The sequence below is a fragment of the Lucilia sericata genome, unplaced genomic scaffold (genome assembly GCF_015586225.1).
Source record: "Lucilia sericata isolate MDLA Ls3-8-SP2 unplaced genomic scaffold, ASM1558622v1 Contig000226F_arrow, whole genome shotgun sequence".
Lineage (NCBI taxonomy): Eukaryota > Metazoa > Arthropoda > Insecta > Diptera > Calliphoridae > Lucilia > Lucilia sericata.
Window position 1 is genome coordinate 134,831 of NW_023994253.1, and position 21,507 is coordinate 156,337.

A 21,507-nucleotide genomic window follows, 5' to 3' on the forward strand; every position below is an offset into this window, starting at 1 on the left:
GATCAGTTTTCTTTAAAATTAACGATCAGTGATATTATGATAAATAATGAATTTTCTTTATAAATATTTGATCAATCATAAATTTTCATTAGAAATTTTGATTGCTGATCAGATTTCTTTTAAATTATAATCACTGATCAATTTTCTTTAGAAAATTTGATCGGTAATCAATGTTCTTCAAAAAATTTTTCTTTCATAGAAAATGTTTTCAGTGATTTAGAAAATTTAATAAATTTTTTTAAAGCATGTGATCGTTGATGAATTTTTTTGTGGAATATGAGATCGGTGATTAATCGCTGATTAATCGCTGATCAATTATCTTTAGAAATAACAATCGGTGATCAATTATCTTTAGAATATTTAATCGTTAATCAATTTTCTTCAAAAAAATTTAAGTGATTTAGAAAATTTTATCGATTTTGTTTAAAACATGTGATCGGTAATGAAATTTTTGTGGAATATGAGATCAGTGATCAATTTTCTTTAGAAACTTTTGATTGCTGATCAATTTTCATTAGAAATATTGATCCCTGATCAGTTTTCATTAGAAATTACGATCGGTGATTAATTTTCTTTAGAATATTTGATCGGTAATCAATTTTCTTAAAAAAATGTTTCTTTCATTGATTTTTTTTTTTTTTTAATTTAGAAAATTTGATCAATTTTGATTAAAACATGTGATCGTTGATGAATTTTTTATGGAATATGAGATCGGTGATCAATTTTCGTTAGAAACTTTTGATCGCTAATCAATCTTCTTTAGAAATTATGATCGATGATCAATTTTCTTTACAAATCATAATTAGTGTGATCGGTAATAAATTTTCTTCAAAAAATATTGTTTTAGTGATTTAGAAAATTTTATCAATTTTGTTTAAAACATATGACCGATGATAAATTTTTTGTGGAATATGAGATCGGTGATCAATTTTCTTTAGAAACTTTTGATCGTTGATCAATTTTCAATATTGAACGCTGATCAATCTTCGTTAGAAATTACGATCGATGATCAATTTTCTTTAAAATATTTGATCGGTAATCAATTTTTTTCAAAAATGTTTCTTTCATTGAAAATTTTTTCAGTGATTTAGAAAATCTGTTCAATTCTTCTTTAAAACAAGTGATCCTTGACGAATTTTTTGTGGAATATGAGATCAGTGATAAATTTTCGTTAGAAATTTTTAATCGCTGATCAATTTTTATTAAAAATATTGATCACTGATCAATCTTCTTTAGAAATTACGATTGGTGATCAATTTTCTTTAGAATATTTAATCGGTGATCAATTTCTCTAGAATATTTGATCGGTAATCAATGTTCTTCAAACTATTTTTCTTTCATAGAAATTTTTTTCATTGATTTAGAAAATTTGATCAATTTTGTTTAAAACATGTGATCGTTAATGAAGTTTTTGTGGATTGTGAGATCAGTGATCAATTTTATTTAGAAACTTTTGATCGCTGATCAATTTTCATCAGAAATATTGATCGCTGATCAATCTTCTTTAAATTCCGATCGGTGATCTATTTTCCTTTAAAAATTTGATCGGAAATCAATGTTTGTCAAACAATTTTTCTTTCATAGAAAATTTATTCAGTGATTTAGAAAATTTGATCAATTTTGATTAAATCATGTGATCGTTGATGGATTTTTTGTGGAATATGAGTTCGGTGAGCAATTTTCGTTAGAAACTTTTGATCGCTGATCAATTTTCATTAGAAATATTGATCTCTGATCAATCTTCTTTAGAAATTACGATCGGTGATCAATTTTCTTTAGAATATTTGATCGGTGATCAATTTTCTCTAGAATATTTGATCGGTAATCAATGCTCTTCAAACTATTTTTCTTTCATAGAAAATTTTTTCATTGATTTAGAAAATTTGATCAATTTTGTTTAAAATATGTGATCGTTGATGAATTTTTTGTGGAATGTGAGATCAGTGATCAATTTTCTTTAGAAACTTTTGATCGCTGATCAATTTTCATTAGAAATATTGATCGCTGATCAATCTTCTTTAAAAATTACGATCAGTGATCAATTTTCTTTAAAATATTTGATCGGTAATCAATTTTCTACAACAATTTTTTTTTTCATTGAAAATTTTTTAAGTGATTTAGAAAATCTGTTCTATTTAAAACATGTGATCCTTAATGAATTTTTTGTGGAATGTGAGATCAGTGATCAATTTTCGTTAGAAACTTTTGATCGCTGATGAATGTTCATTAGAAATATTGATCGTTGATCAATATTCTTAAGAAATTTCGATCGATGATCTATTTTCTTTACAAATCATAGTTAGTGTGATCGGTAATAAATTTTCGTCAAACAATTTATCTTTCATAGAAATTTTTTTCAATGATTTAGAAAATTTTATTAATTTTGTTTAAAACATGTGATCGTTGATGAATTTTTTTTTGGAATATGAGATCAGTGAGCAATTTTCGTTAAAAGCTTTTGATCGCTGATCAATTTTCTTTAGAAATTACGATCGGAGTTCAAATTTCTTTAGAATATTTAATCGGTAATCAATTTTCTTCAAACAATTTTTCTTTCATAGAAAATTTTTTAGTGATTTAGAAAACTTGATCAACTTTGATTAAAACATGTGATTGTTGATGAATTTTTTGTGGAATATGAGATCGGTGATCAATTTTCTTTAGAAACTTTTGATCGCTGATCAGTCACTGATCAATTGTTTTTGAGATCGATTTAGAAAAAAATGATCGCTGATCAATTTTCTTCAGAAATTATGATTGATTAACATTTTTCTTTAGAGAAATTAATCGAATGATCAGTGATCATCCGTTCATTAAACTTGTTTGATAATTAACTCTCTATAATTTGTTTATTAAGCTTTCAAAGTAATAATTTTCTTTTTTTTTTCTCTTCTATTTGCAGGTATGTTTACCATCTTTTTAATTATTTAAAATAAAAGTATTAAATTTTATTTTTTAATACTTCAGCTGATGAAAATGGTAAGCGAATTGTTCAAAAATTAGTTTAATAATTAAACAATTTTGCCTGAACCAAAGCATTAGTATAGTAGTAAAACCAATTACATTCCTAAACTAATAAAACTTCCTCTTGATTGAAGTAATTTTCTATAAAACTTGCATCATGTTTTCAATTCAATGTTGCACATTAAACATGAAAACTAAAAAAAATAAAAACTAGTTCATTGTAATTGGTTCGTTTTATCGTAAAAACACTGAGTGTGGCATAGATTTTCACTCTCATTATGTTCGCTATGAAAATATGTTCATACGGCACTAAGTAGCTAAAGTCTGACAAAGTTTTAGCCAATAATTTGTTTTGTATTGCTGTACCTACTAATCATTGTTTGACGCGCTGACCTTTTATGGTTTTTGTTTTAAACTACAGATCACTTTGGCTGTTTGCAGAATCTAGTTTTGATGTTTGTTTTCAATTGAAAATTACATCAGTTTTTGCCACAAAACCTTTACATACGTTTGTTATAACATGATTAGAGAAGTTTTGTAATTGAATTTTTGTGATAAAGAAAATTCAATTGAAAATTACATCAGCCTAATATTAAGTGTACAATTTTCGTTTAAATGAAAGCTAATTTTTGTTATCAAAAGAAAGTTCATCGCAATATTTCGTTTGTGTTACGGTAATTGGGTTAAAATGATAATTAGTTTTGAAAAGATAAAGATTTATAAAAGATTAAAGTTTATAGTTTTTAAACTATTTTGTTTTATTAAGAGAAGAACTTATTGTAAAAAGCTTTTAAGCAGAAAGCTTTTATTTCTAACAAGAACTTAGTTCCATCATCAATTTCAAAAGCTTTCTTTTCAAGCTACTAATAGAAACTTTAAATTTTCTAAATAACTGAAGAAAGCTTTTAAAAGCAATTAAAATAACTAAAGCTTTTATAAAGCTTTTTGAAGTCTCTTAAAAAGCTTTTTTCTCTTTTCTTTAAAAAAGCTTTTTTTTTTCTCAAAAAAAGCCTTGAATCTCTGTTTATCACTAATTTTACTAAAACTTTAAAGTTTTCTTCGAAAACTAGTTCGTTTTTGTACTAGTTACCATTTAAAGCTTTCTATGTTTGTAACTTAATTATGCTGTTTGATGATTCTTGTATATTTTATTATTAAATATAAATAGTTGTTATTTTTAAAATTTCATAAATTTCTATTGTTTCCTTTTGTTAGTATTATGCATGTAATTTGTCAGTAATTCTCTGTAATTTTTTTTCTTGCATTTCTTTGAAATCATAATCTTACAAAAGTTTCAAATCATTTTATATAATAAGCTTATTAAAATAATTCTTTTAAAAATAGTGCGTCATATCGAAATTGATAGTTAGTGTAAAATATAATTTGAATGTTTGTCAAAGGAAGGAAGGAAGACAGGAGAAGGTTAGGGAGACGTAATACTATTGTTGAAGAAAATTGAACAGAGATGAAGTATTCTTTGAGCAAACGAACAAAAATAAAACTTTATGCCAAACATTTTTTATTGATCACAGACTATAGTTTGTAAAAAAATTATCACCTATCAAATTTTCTAAGCGAAATCGATCACTGATCGAATTGTACAAAGAATATTGATCACCAATAACATTTTATGAAAAAATGTTTTTTTACCATTTATAACTGATCAAATTTTCTAAAGAAAACTGATCATTGATCGAATTTTGTAAAAACAAATTATCACTTCTAAAGAAAACTGATCTGAATTTCTAAAGAAAACTGATCGCTGATTAGATTCTCAAAAATAATTCATAAACGATAAATTTTGCTGAAGAAAATTGATCATTAAGTAAATTTTTTTATGAAAATTTAATCACCGATCAAATTTTCCTAGCGGAATCGATCACAAATAAAATTTTCTAAACAAAGTTGTTTAGTGATCATATTGTCTGAAGAATATTGATCAACGATAAAATATTTTGAGGAACAATTTATATATTTATATATTGAAATTCTAAAAAATAATTGATAAACGATAAAATCTGCTGAAGAATATTGATCACTAACTAAATTTTTTTTAAGAAAATTTAATCTTCGATCCAAGTTTTTAAGCGAAATTGATCACTGATCAGATTTTTTACAGAAAGTTGATAAGTGATCATATTGTGTAAAGAATGTTGATCAGCAAAAAAATTTTCCGAAGTAAAATTTTTATGAAAATGTATTACTGATCAAATTTTGTAAAGAAAAATTATCATCGATCAAATTTTGTTAAAGCTAATTATCACTTATAAAGAAAACTGATCTGAATTTCTAAAGAAAACTGATCGCTGAAATTTGCTGAAGAAAATTATTCACTAACAAATTTCTTAAGAAAACATAATCACCGATAAAATTTTCTAAGCGAAATCGATCACTGATCGATTCACGATATTGTCCGATCAATTATCTTTATAAAGTTTAAGTAGTTAGTTAATTAGTTAGTTAGATAGATAGATAGTTAGTTAGTTTGTTAGTTAGTTAGTTAGTTAGTTAGTTAGTTAGTTAGTTAGTTAGTCAGTTAGTTAGTTAGTTAGTTAGTTAGTTAGTTAGTTAGTTAGTTAGTTAGTTAGTTAGTTAGTTAGTTAGTTAGTTAGTTAGTTAGTTAGTTAGTTAGTTAGTTAGTTAGTTAGTTAGTTAGTCGTTAGTTAGTTAGTTCTTAGTTAGTAGTTCGTTAGTTTAGTTAGGTTAGTTAGTTAGTTCGTTAGTTAGTAGTTCGTTAGTTCGTTAGTTAGTTCGTTCGTTAGTTCTTAGTTTTCGTTCGTTCGTTCTTCGTTCGTTCGTTCGTTCGTTCGTTCGTTCTTTCGTTAGTTTAGTTGTTCGTTCGTTTTCGTTTCGTTCGTTCGTTCGTTCGTTCGTTCGTTAGTTCGTTCGTTAGTTTCGTTCGTTCGTTCGTTTTTCGTTCGTTTTCGTTTGTTCGTTCGTTTTCGTTCTTTCTTCGTTCGTTTCGTTCGTCGTTCGTTCGTTCGTTTTGTTCGTTTGTTCGTTTGTTCGTTTGTTCGTTTGTTCGTTTGTTCGTTTGTTCGTTTTCGTTCGTTCGTTCGTTCGTTTCGTTCGTTCGTTCGTTCGTTCTCGTTCGTTTCGTTCGTTCGTTCGTTCGTTCGTTCGTTCGTTCTTCTTCTTCGTTCGTTCGTTCGTTTCGTTCGTTCGTTCGTTCGTTCGTTAGTTCGTTCGTTCGTTCGTTTCGTTCGTTCGTTCGTTCGTTCTTCGTTTCGTTCGTTCGTTTCGTTCGTCTTTCGTTCGTTTCGTTCGTTCGTTCGTTCGTTCGTTTTCGTTTCGTTTTTCGTTCGTTTCGTTCGTTCGTTCGTTCGTTCGTTCGTTCGTTCGTTCGTTCGTTCGTTCGTTCGTTCGTTCGTTCGTTCGTTCGTTTCTTCGTTCTTCGTTTCTTCGTTCGTTCGTTCGTTCGTTCGTTCGTTAGTTCGTTTCGTTCGTTCGTTTCGTTCGTTCGTTCGTTCTTCGTTCGTTCGTTCGTTCGTTCGTTCGTTGTTCGTTCGTTCGTTTTCGTTCGTTCGTTTTCGTTCGTTCGTTCGTTTGTTCGTTCGTTCGTTCTTTCGTTCGTTCGTTCGTTCTTTCGTTCGTTCGTTCGTTTCGTTCGTTCGTTCGTTCGTTTGTTCGTTCGTTCGTTCGTTCGTTCGTTCGTTCGTTCGTTCGTTCGTGTTCGTTCGTTCGTCTTCGTTCGTTTCGTTCGTTCGTTCGTTCGTTCGTTCGTTCGTTCGTTCGTCTTTCGTTCGTTCTTCGTTCGTTCGTTAGTTCGTTCGTTCTTGTTCGTTTCGTTCGTTCGTTCGTTCGTTCTTTCGTTCGTTCGTTCGTTCGTTTCGTTGTTCGTTCGTTCGTTCGTTCGTTCGTTCGTTCGTTCGTTCGTTTCGTTTTCGTTCGTTCGTTTCGTTCGTTCGTTCGTCGTTCGTTCGTTCGTTCTTCGTTCGTTCGTTCGTTTTCGTTTCGTTCGTTCGTTCGTTTCGTTCGTCCGTTCGTTCGTTCGTCGTCGTTCGCTCGTTCGCCGGCTATCCCTCTGTCCCTCCCTCCGCTCCCTACACCTAGAACTCTATCGGTCTTGTTGTGCGGTCCTTAACCAGTGCCTCTGGTGGCAATCGAACCCACCAGCTACGGTCCACCAGTCTAGAACACTAACCTACCAGAGGCCATTAGACATGGGGTAAAGGCATTTTTTGTTTTGTGCGGATCGGTCCATTATATATTTACTCCAATCCCAAAATTATCTTAACATATATTAATCTTGAAATAAATAAATAAATAAATAATTTATGTTCCTGTCTATTATGAAACCAAGTCTCCTAGAAAAATCACCTTTATCCAGTGTAATGTATTATTTTGTTCGACCTAGACTGACTTCTTTCCTGAAAGTATATTACTTTATTTTTTACATTACTATAACATTTCATTCAGTTTAATATGACAAAAATAGAATTCTGTTGAAAATAATTAAAATAAGTTTTCATTTGATTTCATTTGTAAAATTTTTGGAAACGATGATGATGGCAAATAAATTATAATTAATGAAACTATTGTTGTCACATATGTATAAAGCAATGGCATTTAGTTTAACAATTTACCTAGAAATTTTGGAGAAAAAAAGTAAAGGGGATTAAAAAAGTTGGAGACTTGAGACCTTTTTTAAACAAGAAATACAGATTTTTCTATTTTAAAATTTTCACTGTATTTCTAGACAATTTTATTAAAATTCTTTTAGTTTTTTTTTCTGAGGGCTCTTAAGTCTTCCCTCGTTCCCCCTCTGTATTTTTTAAAGTAAGTTATTTATATTCATTGAGTAGTTGTTCTTTTCCAAAAAATTCAATTTCATATAAATTTTGACCTTATAAAAATTTTTATATTTTTTTAATAATTTTTTGGTTGTATTGACGCTAATTTTATTTCTGGCAAAATTCTCCAAAAACCTTGTTTATACAAATACATTTTCAAACATAAAAAAAAACTTTTTCACTACAAATTGTTTGTTTGTTGCTTTTGGTTTTTTATCACTTAAACTTTTTTATTGAAACGTAATTTTATGAAAAAATAAACTTTTAAATTTTGCATTATTATTAACCTACTTTAATTTAGTTAGTTGCATTATATTAAAATAAATTTTAAACATTTGAAGCATGAACATTTTTTCTTGCTTCAATATTTATTAACCCATTAAAGGCTCCTAAGGTTCAAAATAAGCCTATAAATATGATCTAATTAATCAATTAGTAAGAATTTCTTGTTTATTGAATAACACTGCAGGTTATAATGGGTTAATAAAAACAATTTTTTTTTGTACCACAGTTCAAAAACCTCTTTTTTTTGGAATTCTCATTTTTACGGTTTTTTTATTAAATGGAAAAACCATTTCTTAAAAAAAGTATTCAAATGTTTTTAGCATTCAATTTTAAAATTGCATTTTTTTCGCCAGCTTATCTTTGGCTGTGTTCTTTTTTTGTATTTTAGTTCAAATTGATTAATTCAAATGCGCCTTGCATTTCATTCTTTTTAAGTTTTTCTTAATTTTTGTTTAAACAATTTTTTTTTCTTTTTTCAATTTCATGTCTGGTTATTTTTTTGATAAGGGCGCGCATTTTTTTTAAAGAAACACACAAACATACACAAAGACTTGTTGATAGAAATCAAAAACTGACCTAGTGATAGAAATACAAATAATGGGGACAAAGTAACTCATCAACATTGTTTGTAGAAAATCGAAAAGTTTTTTCTTTATATTTTGTTGTAAAACGTAATTTTTTTTAAGGAAATGCGTAGAATGTCTTTTGTTGCAAAATTAAGGCGTAATTTGAAGAAATGGGAACAATATTTTTATAAAATAAATTCAGCAGTTTTGAGATTTATGAACTATAGATTAGACTATAGAATAGACTATAGAATAGACTATAGAATAGACTATAGACTAGACTATAGACTAGACTATCGACTAGACTATAGACTAGACTATAGACTAGACTATAGACTAGACTATAGACTAGACTATAGACTAGACTATAGACTAGACTATAGACTAGACTATAGACTAGACTATAGACTAGACTAGACTAGACTATAGACTAGACTATAGACTAGACTATAGACTAGACTATAGACTAGACTATAGACTAGACTATAGTCTAGACTATAGACTAGACTATAGACTAGACCATAGACTAGACTATAGACTAGACTATAGACTAGACTATAGACTAGACTATAGACTAGACTATAGACTAGACTATAGACTAGACTATAGACTAGACTATATACTAGACTATAGACTAGACTATAGACTAGACTATAGACTAGACTATAGACTAGACTATAGACTAGACTATAGATTAGACTATAGACTAGACTATAGACTAGACTATAGACTAGACTATAGACTAGACTATAGACTAGACTAGACTAGACTAGACTAGACTATAGACTAGACTAGACTATAGACTAGACTATAGACTAGACTATAGACTAGACTATAGACTAGACTATAGACTAGACTATAGACTAGACTATAGAATAGACTATAGACTAGACTATAGACTAGACTATAGACTAGACTATAGACTAGACTATAGACTAGACTATAGACTAGACTATAGACTAGACTATAGACTAGACTATAGACTAGACTATAGACTAGACTATAGAATAGACTATAGACTAGACTATAGACTAGACTATAGACTAGACTATAGACTAGACTATAGACTAGACTATAGACTAGACTATAGACTAGACTATAGACTAGACTATAGACTAGACTATCGACTAGACTATAGACTAGACTATAGACTAGACCATAGACTAGACTATAGACTAGACTATAGACTAGACTATAGACTAGACTATAGACTAGACTATAGACTAGACTATAGAATAGACTATAGACTAGACTATAGACTAGACTATAGACTAGACTATAGACTAGACTATAGACTAGACTATAGACTAGACTATAGACTAGACTATAGACTAGACTATAGACTAGACTATAGACTAGACTATAGAATAGACTATAGACTAGACTATAGACTAGACTATAGACTAGACTATAGACTAGACTATAGACTAGACTATAGACTAGACTATAGACTAGACTATAGACTAGACTATAGACTAGACTATAGACTAGACTATCGACTAGACTATAGACTAGACTATAGACTAGACCATAGACTAGACTATAGACTAGACTATAGACTAGACTATAGACTAGACTATAGACTAGACTATAGACTAGACTATAGACTAGACTATAGACTAGACTATAGACTAGACTATAGACTAGACTATAGACTAGACCATAGACTAGACTATAGACTAGACTATAGACTAGACTATAGACTAAACTATAGACTAGACTATAGACTAGACTATAGACTAGACTATAGACTAGACTATAGACTAGACTATAGACTAGACTATAGACTAGACTATAGACTAGACTATAGACTAGACTATAGACTAGACTATAGACTAGACTATAGACTAGACTATAGACTAGACTATAGACTAGACTATAGACTAGACTATAGACTAGACTATAGACCAGACTATAGACTAGACTATAGACTAGACTATAGACTAGACTATAGGACTATAGGCTAGACTATAGACTAGACTATAGACTAGACTATAGACTAGACTATAGACTAGACTATAGACTAGACTATAGACTAGACTATAGACTAGACTATAGACTAGACTATAGACTAGACTATAGACTAGACTATAGACTAGACTATAGACTAGACTATAGACTAGACTATAGACTAGACTATAGACTAGACTATAGACTAGACTATAGACTAGACTATAGACTAGACTATAGACTAGACTATAGACTAGACTATAGACTAGACTATAGACTAGACTATAGACTAAACTATAGACTAGACTATAGACTAGACTATAGACTAGACTATAGACTAGACTATAGACTAGACTATAGACTAGACTATAGACTAGACTATAGACTAGACTATAGACTAGACTATAGACTAGACTATAGACTAGACTATAGACTAGACTATAGACTAGACTATAGACTAGACTATAGACTAGACTATAGACTAGACTATAGACTAGACTATAGACTAGACTATAGACTAGACTATAGACTAGACTATAGACTAGACTATAGACTAGACTATAGACTAGACTATAGACTAGACTATAGACTAGACTATAGACTAGACTATAGACTAGACTATAGACTAGACTATAGACTAGACTATAGACTAGACTATAGACTAGACTATAGACTAGACTATAGACTAGACTATAGACTAGACTATAGACTAGACTAGACTATAGACTAGACTAGACTATAGACTAGACTATAGACTAGACTAGACTAGACTATAGACTAGACTATAGACTAGACTAGACTATAGACTAGACTATAGATTAGACTTTAGACTAGACTATAGACTAGACTATAGACTAGACTATAGACTAGACTATAGACTAGACTATAGACTAGACTATAGACTAGACTATAGACTAGACTATAGACTAGACTATAGACTAGACTATAGACTAGACTATAGACTAGACTATAGACTAGACTATAGACTAGACTATAGACTAGACTATAGACTAGACTATAGACTAGACTATAGACTAGACTATAGACTAGACTATAGACTAGACTATAGACTAGACTATAGACTAGACTATAGACTAGACTATAGACTAGACTATAGACTAGACTATAGACTAGACTATAGACTAGACTATAGACTAGACTATAGACTAGACTATAGACTAGACTATAGACTAGACTATAGACTAGACTATAGACTAGACTATAGACTAGACTATAGACTAGACTATAGACTAGACTATAGACTAGACTATAGACTAGACTATAGACTAGACTATAGACTAGACTATAGACTAGACTATAGACTAGACTATAGACTAGACTATAGACTAGACTATAGACTAGACTATAGACTAGACTATAGACTAGACTATAGACTAGACTATAGACTAGACTATAGACTACTATAGACTAGACTATAGACTAGACTTTAGACTAGACTATAGACTAGACTATAGACTAGACTATAGACTAGACTATAGACTAGACTATAGACTAGACTATAGACTAGACTATAGACTAGACTATAGACTAGACTATAGACTAGACTATAGACTAGACTATAGACTAGACTATAGACTAGACTATAGACTAGACTATAGACTAGACTATAGACTAGACTATAGACTAGACTATAGACTAGACTATAGACTAGACTATAGACTAGACTATAGACTAGACTATAGACTAGACTATAGACTAGACTATAGACTAGACTATAGACTAGACTATAGACTAGACTATAGACTAGACTATAGACTAGACTATAGACTAGACTATAGACTAGACTATAGACTAGACTATAGACTAGACTATAGACTAGACTATAGACTAGACTATAGACTAGACTATAGACTAGACTATAGACTAGACTATAGACTAGACTATAGACTAGACTATAGACTAGACTATAGACTAGACTATAGACTAGACTATAGACTAGACTAAGACTAGACTATAGACTATAGACTAGACTATAGACTAGACTATAGACTAGACTATAGACTAGACTATAGACTAGACTATAGACTAGACTATAGACTAGACTATAGACTAGACTATAGACTAGACTATAGACTAGACTATACTAGACTATAGACTAGACTACAGACTAGACTACAGACTAGACTATAGACTAGATTATAGACTAGATTATAGACTAGACTATAGACTAGACTATAGACTAGACTATAGACTAGACTATAGACTAGACTATAGACTAGACTATAGACTAGACTATAGACTAGACTATAGACTAGACTATAGACTAGACTATAGACTAGACTATAGACTAGACTATAGACTAGACTATAGACTAGACTATAGTCTAGACTATAGACTAGACTATAGACCATAGACTAGACTATAGACCATAGACTAGACCATAGACTAGACCATAGACTAGACTATAGACTAGACTATAGGCTAGACTATAGACTAGACTATAGACTAGGCTATAGACTAGACTATAGACTAGACTATAGACTAGACTATAGACTAGACTATAGACTAGACTATAGACTAGACTATCTAGACTAGACTATAGACTAGACTATAGACTATAGACTAGACTATAGACTAGACTATAGACTAGACTATAGACTAGACTATAGACTAGACTATAGACTAGACTATAGACTAGACTATAGACTAGACTATAGACTAGACTACTAGACTAGACTATAGACTAGACTATAGACTAGACTATAGACTAGACTATAGACTAGACCATAGACTAGACTATAGACTAGACTATAGACTAGACTATAGACTAGACTATAGACTAGACTATAGACTAGACTATAGACTAGACTATAGACTAGACTATAGACTAGACTATAGACTAGACTATAGACTAGACTATAGACTAGACTATAGACTAGACTATAGACTAGAATATAGACTAGACTATAGACTAGACTATAGACTAGACTATAGACTAGACTATAGACTAGACTATAGACTAGACTATAGACTAGACTACAGACTAGACTACAGACTAGACTATAGACTAGATATAGACTAGACTACTAGACTAGACTATAGACTAGACTATAGACTAGACTATAGACTAGACTATAGACTAGACTATAGACTAGACTATAGACTAGACTATAGACTAGACTATAGACTAGACTATAGACTAGACTATAGATAGACTATAGACTAGACTATAGTCTAGACTATAGACTAGACTATAGACCATAGACTAGACTATAGACCATAGACTAGACCATAGACTAGACCATAGACTAGACTATAGACTAGACTATAGGCTAGACTATAGACTAGACTATAGACTAGGCTATAGACTAGACTATAGACTAGACTATAGACTAGACTACTCTAGACTAGACTATAGATAGACTATAGACTAGACTATAGACTAGACTATAGACTAGACTATAGACTAGACTATAGACTAGACTATAGACTAGACTATAGACTAGACTATAGACTAGACTATAGACTAGACTATAGACTAGACTATAGACTAGACTATAGACTAGACTATAGACTAGACTATAGACTAGACTATAGACTAGACTATAGACTAGACTATAGACTAGGACTGTAGACTAGACTATAGACTAGACTATAGACTAGACTATAGATAGACTATAGATTAGACTATTAGACTAGACTATAGACTAGACTATAGACTAGACTATAGACTAGATTATAGACTAGACTATAGACTAGACTATAGACTAGACTATAGACTAGACTATAGACTAGACTATAGACTAGACTATAGACTAGACTATAGACTAGACTATAGACTAGACTATAGACTAGACTATAGACTAGACTATAGACTAGACTATAGACTAGACTATAGACTAGACTATAGACTAGACTATAGACTAGACTATAGACTAGACTATAGACTAGACTATAGACTAGACTTTAGACTAGACTATAGACTAGACTATAGACTAGACTATAGACTAGACTATAGACTAGACTATAGACTAGACTATAGACTAGACTATAGACTAGACTATAGACTAGACTATAGACTAGACTATAGACTAGACTATAGACTAGACTATAGACTAGACTATAGACTAGACTATAGACTAGACTATAGACTAGACTATAGACTAGACTATAGACTAGACTATAGACTAGACTATAGACTAGACTATAGACTAGACTAGACTATAGACTAGACTATCGACTAGACTATCGACTAGACTAGATTAGACTATAGACCAGACAATCGACTAGACTATAGACTAGACTATCGACTAGACTATAGACTTGACTATAGACTTGACTTTAGACTAGACTATAGACTAGACTATAGACTAGACTATAGACTAGACTATAGACTAGACTATAGACTAGACTATAGACTAGACTATAGACTAGACTATAGACTAGACTATAGACTAGACTATAGACTAGACTATAGACTAGACTATTGACTAGACTATAGACTAGACTATAGACTAGACTATAGACTAGACTATAGACTAGACTATAGACTAGACTATAGACTAGACTATAGACTAGACTATAGACTAGACTATAGACTAGACTATAGACTAGACTATAGACTAGACTATAGACTAGACTTTAGTCTAGACTATAGACTAGAGGCTTTAAATAAAAACTCTTCCCACTTTACAAAAAACTGTCCGAATAATTCGCGAAAGATAATAAAAATTACTCAAACCAACTATACAAGAAAAAACTGTTCCCACTTAATTAAAAACTTTTCTCATCCATTATTTTCCTTAAATTTCTAAAAGAAATATTAAACATCTTAAAAATCTCTCTTCATATATACTGTTCCCACAGTTCAAAACAGACTCTTCCTACCCATAATTTTCTTCAGAATGCATATAAAATTATAAAACCTGTTAATCGCTTTAAAATAAGCTCTTCCCACTTTATTAAAAAAACTGTTCCTACTTAAAAAAAAACTCTTCCTATACATAATTTACCTAAAATCTATTGGGAAAAAGCTTAGTAATAACTCTTTTGGCCTTGAAAATGAAATATTCCCACTCTTCCGATTAAAAATATTGCTTTATGCAAACTTTCTTTAATTTTTAAGAAATTTAAATCAACAATTCTACTTTTTACAAATTTCCTTAATCTCTAATATTCTTTTTCGTTATGTGTTCTTTTTTACCAACAAACATTGCTATATGCAAACAATCTTGCAAATCGTTTTGCCAACATTCCAACAATGTTTGCCATAGACTTTACATCAAACACACAAACGTCACAGCAACTGCAACAGTAACAACAACACGTAGGTCTAGTATTACAAAACTGTCATAATTCTCTCTCGTTCTATGTCTGTCTGTCTATTCTACATACAGCAAACAGTTTTATTTTTTAAGTGCTACTTATAGCCGGCTTCTAAAAGTCATCATCTTCTTATGTGTATACCATCCAACCCTTTCCAATTTATAGCATTTTGCATGTTTAAGTAAATAAAGGGTTTGGGGGGACAAAAGGATAAGGAAGGATATACAGTGCTTGAGTGTGTGTGTGCCTGTTTGTATATTGTATGACAATTTTTTCACATGATTTTTAGTTTTCATTTCGTTTATTCATTTTTTCTGTATTATATAAACGATTTGGATGTCAAGGAAATAACCAGCCAAGGATAAAAGTCGCCCCTTAGTGTAAGTGACAGTGACAATGACTGTGACACAAATGACAGAGACTAAACGTAGCATATGATTGCAAAACACTTTTAAAGGCAGTTAGAGAGATTAAAAGTTGAAGGAGGTGTTGGAAAGGGGGAGAATCAGCATGATGATGATGATGTTGAAAATCAAGATAATGATACTTTTAATGCAGCCAAGTGCAAGAGTCTGAAAAGAAAAAAACAACCAGCTCACAGAATCAACAAAACTGCAAGCTGAGACCTAAATTTTCTTACACACTTATCCTGCTGCATACATGCATGTGTACATATACATGTGCAGTTTGAAAAAAATGGCATCCTAAACGCCATTGAAATTTAAAACAGATTACACTTTGTAAAATAATATTGAATGTTTGCAAACGTGATAAGAATCTTAAAATGCACGACATTTGTTATTATTTAAATATTTGTATAGTTTGTACTTGTAGTTGTTGGTATTTGATAATATTTTCTATTTAAAATCTCATAAATAATAAAACATTTCAATAAATATAGTTTTGTGTCAATGTTGTCTATTTCAGTTCTATATTATAAAACCTTATCATTTAAACTACGTTTTAATAACAAATTTATTGAGTTATTAAACTAATAAAATTTCCTATAACCTAATCAGAAGCTTTTTTTAAATTTCTTTTATTGAAAAATGCCGCCGCCAATTTAATAAATTTTAATTTTTAAAATACTTTCCAATTTTTGTAAATTTATTTTCTTATCTCTTAACTGTAAATGTTTCTCCTCTCTGTACTGTGCTTGCTTGGTACGAAATTTTTAATTTTTTTTTTTTTTTTGATTAGACAAATTTGAGTTCAAAGTTCATATGTATATGATTAAATTATTAAATCGTGTTTTGCTTAAGGAAGGGTTTTTTTTTTCAATTATCAAAAGAACAAAATATTTTTTTTTGTAACGGCCACCAGCAAACTTAACCAAAGGAATTGTGGAAAATTTATATTAAGATTTGTGATTTACAATAAAAACATGACTAGAATATAGATTAGACTATAGACTATACTACAACCTAGAATACAGACCACACTATAGATTAGAGTATAGACTAGGCTATAGACTAGACTATAGACTAGACTATAGACAAGACTACAAACTAGACTAAAGACTAGACTAAAGACTAGACTAAAGCCTAGACTATAGTCTAGTCTATAGTCTATAGATAGACTACACTATAATCTAGTCTATAGCCTAGTATAGTATACTAGACTATAGACTAGACTATACTATAGTCTATAGCCTAGTCTATAGTCTAGTCTATAGTCTAGTCTATAGTCTAGTCTATAGTCTAGTCTATAGTCTAGTCTATAGTCTAGTCTATAGTCTAGTCTAGTCTAGTCTAGTCTAGTCTATAGTCTAGTCTATAGTCTAGTCTATAGTCTAGTCTATAGTCTAGTCTATAGTCTAGTCTATAGTCTAGTCTATAGTCTAGTCTATAGTCTAGTCTATAGTCTAGTCTATAGTCTAGTCTATAGTCTAGTCTATAGTCTAGTCTATAGTCTAGTCTATAGTCTAGTCTATAGTCTAGTCTATAGTCTAGTCTATAGTCTAGTCTATAGTCTAGTCTATAGTCTAGTCTATAGTCTAGTCTATAGTCTAGTCTATAGTCTAGTCTATAGTCTGCTATAGTACTAGTCTAGTCTAGTCTCTAGTCTAGTCAATAGTCTAGTCTCATAGTCTAGTCTATAGTCTAGTCCTATAGTCTAGTCTATAGTCTAGTCTATAGTCTAGTCTATAGTCTAGTCTATAGTCTAGTCTATAGTCTAGTCTATAGTCTAGTCTATAGTCTAGTCATAGTCTAGTCTATAGTCTAGTCCTAATAGTCTAGTCTATGTCTAGTCTGATCAGTCTAGTCTATAGTCCTAGTCTATAGTCGAGTCTATAGTCTAGTCTATAGTCTAGTCTATAGTCCTACGTCTATAGTCGAGTCTATAGTCTAGTCTTAGTAGTCTATAGTCTAGTCTATAGTCTAGTCTATAGTCTAGTCTATAGTCTAGTCTATAGTCTAGTCTATAGTCTAGTCTATAGTCTAGTCTATAGTCTAGTCTATAGTCTAGTCTATAGTCTCGTCTATAGTCTAGTCTATAGTCTAGTCTATAGTCTAGGTCTATAGTCTAGCTATCTAGTCTAGTCCCTCGTCTAGTCTATAGTCTAGTCTATAGTCCTAGTCTATAGTCTAGTCTATAGTCTAGTCTATAAGTCCTAGTCTATAGTCTAGTCTATAGTCTAGTCTATAGTCTAGTCTATAGTCTCTAGTCCTATAGTCCTAGTCTATAGTCTAGTCTATAGATCTAGTCTAGTTATAGACTATAGACTGACTATAGACTAGATTATAGACTAGACTATAAACTAGACTATAGACTAGACTAGACTACAGGCAAGACTATAGACTAGACTATATACTAGGTTATAGACTAGGCTCTAGACGATATTATAGACTAGACTAAGACTACTATATAGCTAGACTTTAAAACATTTCTCGCCTTTAAAGTAAACTCTTCCCCTTTTGAAAAAACAGTAAAAGCTTTAGTATCGTTTTCCTTTTTGAAAGTAACAGTTGCCTCTTCTACACAATCTTTATGACTTGAAAAAAGCTTAAGAATTATTAGTAAGAATTTACAACAACTTACGGCTTATTGTTTGTCACTCGCTGTATAAACAACGTTACTCAAAGCCTGTAATATAGAGGCTTTAAATGGCACAAACACACACACTCCTTTACTCTCTTTGCCATTAAGTTTCATTTGGAATTGTTTTGGTTACTCTAAGCGTATGCGCAATTGCAATTTAATAAAGCAAAACAAAACAAACTGCATTAATAAAGGAGAGAGTAAATTATAAAGCTTTTTTGGCTGTTATTACTACAAGCAATTGTTAAAAAGATTTCCTAACGGTACATTTGTTTGTTGATTACTTGATAATAAAAAGCTTTTTTTTGCATAGGAGAGTGTGTCAAGCTTTCTCTCTTTTATTAAGGGATGCTGTATTTGATAGTAGAGAGATTAATGCTTGGATTGAGATGCTGTTTTTTCTTGTTCTTTTTATTATTGTACTCGCAATTGTTTGCTTTTATTTTGTACTTGTTTTACAATCTTCTTTCTTTTTTTTGGGAAAAACATGACCAGACTTAAGCAGGGATGCTGAAACAAAGATTTTAGTCAACAGCAAACTTTAAATTGATACGGTTGTATTAAACGGATTGATAATAAAAGAATTGTATTCTGTGTGTGTTTCTTTTGTATGGAAAAAATACAAAATATTTAGAAATTTAAAGGAAATATTAACAAACAAAAAAAGCAAAATATTAAGAAATTAAGAAAAGTTTAAAAAGTAACACATAACTGGAGAAAAATAAGAAATATAATTCTTTTAAAAAAAGAAATTTTATAAAAATATAAATTAAATTGTATTAAATTTAAAAGTGATTTATTAAAGAGTGTGCTTGTTTGTGTGAAGTTTATCTCTTGGGTGTATAAAAATAAACCCCCAAAAAAAAGTGAAAAAATTAAAACGTAAACAGCTGATAATTGAAAGAAATTCTTAATTTATTTATAACAAAAAAAAAGTAATTTATTAGTATTTAATAAATCAATATTGAAGTTGTTAAGGGTTTTTATTTTAATTCTCATACAATTTTTATCAATTTTTTTCTACAAATTCCTTTTAACATTTCTGTCCTGTAGTAAATTTCTTTTTTTTTTGTGCAAAAAAAAACTTCAACTTTGTTGTAGTTTTTGTTATAAAGCAAAAATATTTGCTCTTTACTCTTGTTTTCCTTGTTTTGTTGCTAAATGTTGTTGTTGTTATATTTACATAGATTTTGTTTAAGTGTGTTTGTTAATGTGTGTATGTGTATTGGCAAAAGGCGCCTTTTTGAAGGCTCTCTTAGTTAACGGTTTTTGGTTTGCTTTTAGTTTTTATCTCATTTATAAAAAAAACATGCACAGACCTGCATACTATATTGTACCTTTGAAACAAATTTTTGTGTTAAATAATAACAACAAACATACATACTATACAAAGTAAATTCTTGCTCAATTCTCAAAAATTTTGTTGTCAATACAAAAACCCACACTGAAAAACTGACTAAAGATTGTACACGTTAGAGATTTGTTTAGGACTAACTGTTAGCAGGTCAAAACTTTGAAACTTTTCGAAATCTAGTTTTAAACCTGTTAGACTGCTAAAGGATGTTATTTTCCAAAATTTTTGAAAATGTTCTTTTTTCGAAAATTCTTAATTTTCCTTTAATTGTCAAACTAATTTTTTTTAAAGTTTTGATTGATAATTTTTAATTTTATTCATAAATTTTTTCCATCCCTGATTTCAGCCGTTAATTATGACAAATCTTGTGTACAAATGTTATATGTTGTTGTTGTTTTCAGCCGCTAATTTCTGGTCTATAAAAAGTAAACATAATACAATGAACACACTCCTATCGCCGTTACTTATGGACCGATTTTGCTGATTTTATATAGCAAACTTCTCGAAAGTATGTCTAATGGAATTATTGAAGATTTGGATTTCAAAGACATTTAAGGTCTTTAGAAAGTTCTTGTCAAAATATATGCAGACGGACAGACACACAGAAGGACGGACAGACAGGACATAGCTGTATCGACTCCACTATATATAAGGATCGAGAATACAGTATATACTTTATAGGATCGCACAATTATATATGGAAATTATAATGACGGACTTATACTTCTCCCAAAGCTAAAGAGTATAGAAATATTTTTCCTGAATGGATTATTGAGTCGCTAATTATTTTATTAAGTTTATAAGAAAGTTAGTTCGCTGAATAGCAAATTCAGCTAGCTGAATTAAAAAAATCTTTAATTTTATAAAAAATTCAAATCAATAGTATACTTTACGCAAAAATTTATTCCGCTGAATTAGAAAATATCTATATGATTGTAAAAAACTCCCATTTCTATAAAATTTTTCCAAACAAAAGTACTATTTTAAATGCTTTTTATGAATTTTTTTTTACAATTCAGCTAAGTGAATTTTAAAAATCTGCAGCTGAATTTAATAAAATTAAAAAAATTTTCAATTTGAATTAAATATTCATAGCTGAATTGCCAAAATTTAACAGCTGAATGATATATTCCAACAAATAATCACATTTATTGACGTTATCAGAAATTTACTTAGCTGGATAGCAAAATTCAGTTAGCTGAATTGTTAAAGACTTTAGCTAAATTTTATAAAAATCTAATTATAACTTATTCCGCTGAAATTTATA

The 21,507-nt window shown here is 30.1% G+C and overlaps 1 protein-coding gene across 17 annotated transcripts in view; it reads left to right on the forward strand.

Moving 5' to 3' along the window:
- Window positions 1-21,507, forward strand: part of LOC119602393 (low-density lipoprotein receptor) — a 292,767-nt gene that overhangs the window by 59,437 nt on the left and 211,823 nt on the right. For 4 of the 17 annotated variants that reach the window (XM_037953901.1, XM_037953899.1, XM_037953895.1 and 1 more), the window contains exon 1: window positions 19,402-19,821. The exons of 5 other annotated variants lie outside the window; for them this stretch is intronic. Coding sequence is in view for 2 of the 12 variants with exons in the window: in XM_037953892.1 (XP_037809820.1) it covers window positions 2,968-2,979 (12 nt within the window). In the remaining 10 variants the exon portion in view is untranslated. Of the gene's footprint in view, window positions 1-2,967; window positions 2,980-19,395; window positions 19,822-21,507 lie in introns of those variants that run through there. 8 more of the 17 variants (XM_037953889.1, XM_037953886.1, XM_037953887.1 and 5 more) reach the window with 4 other exon arrangements.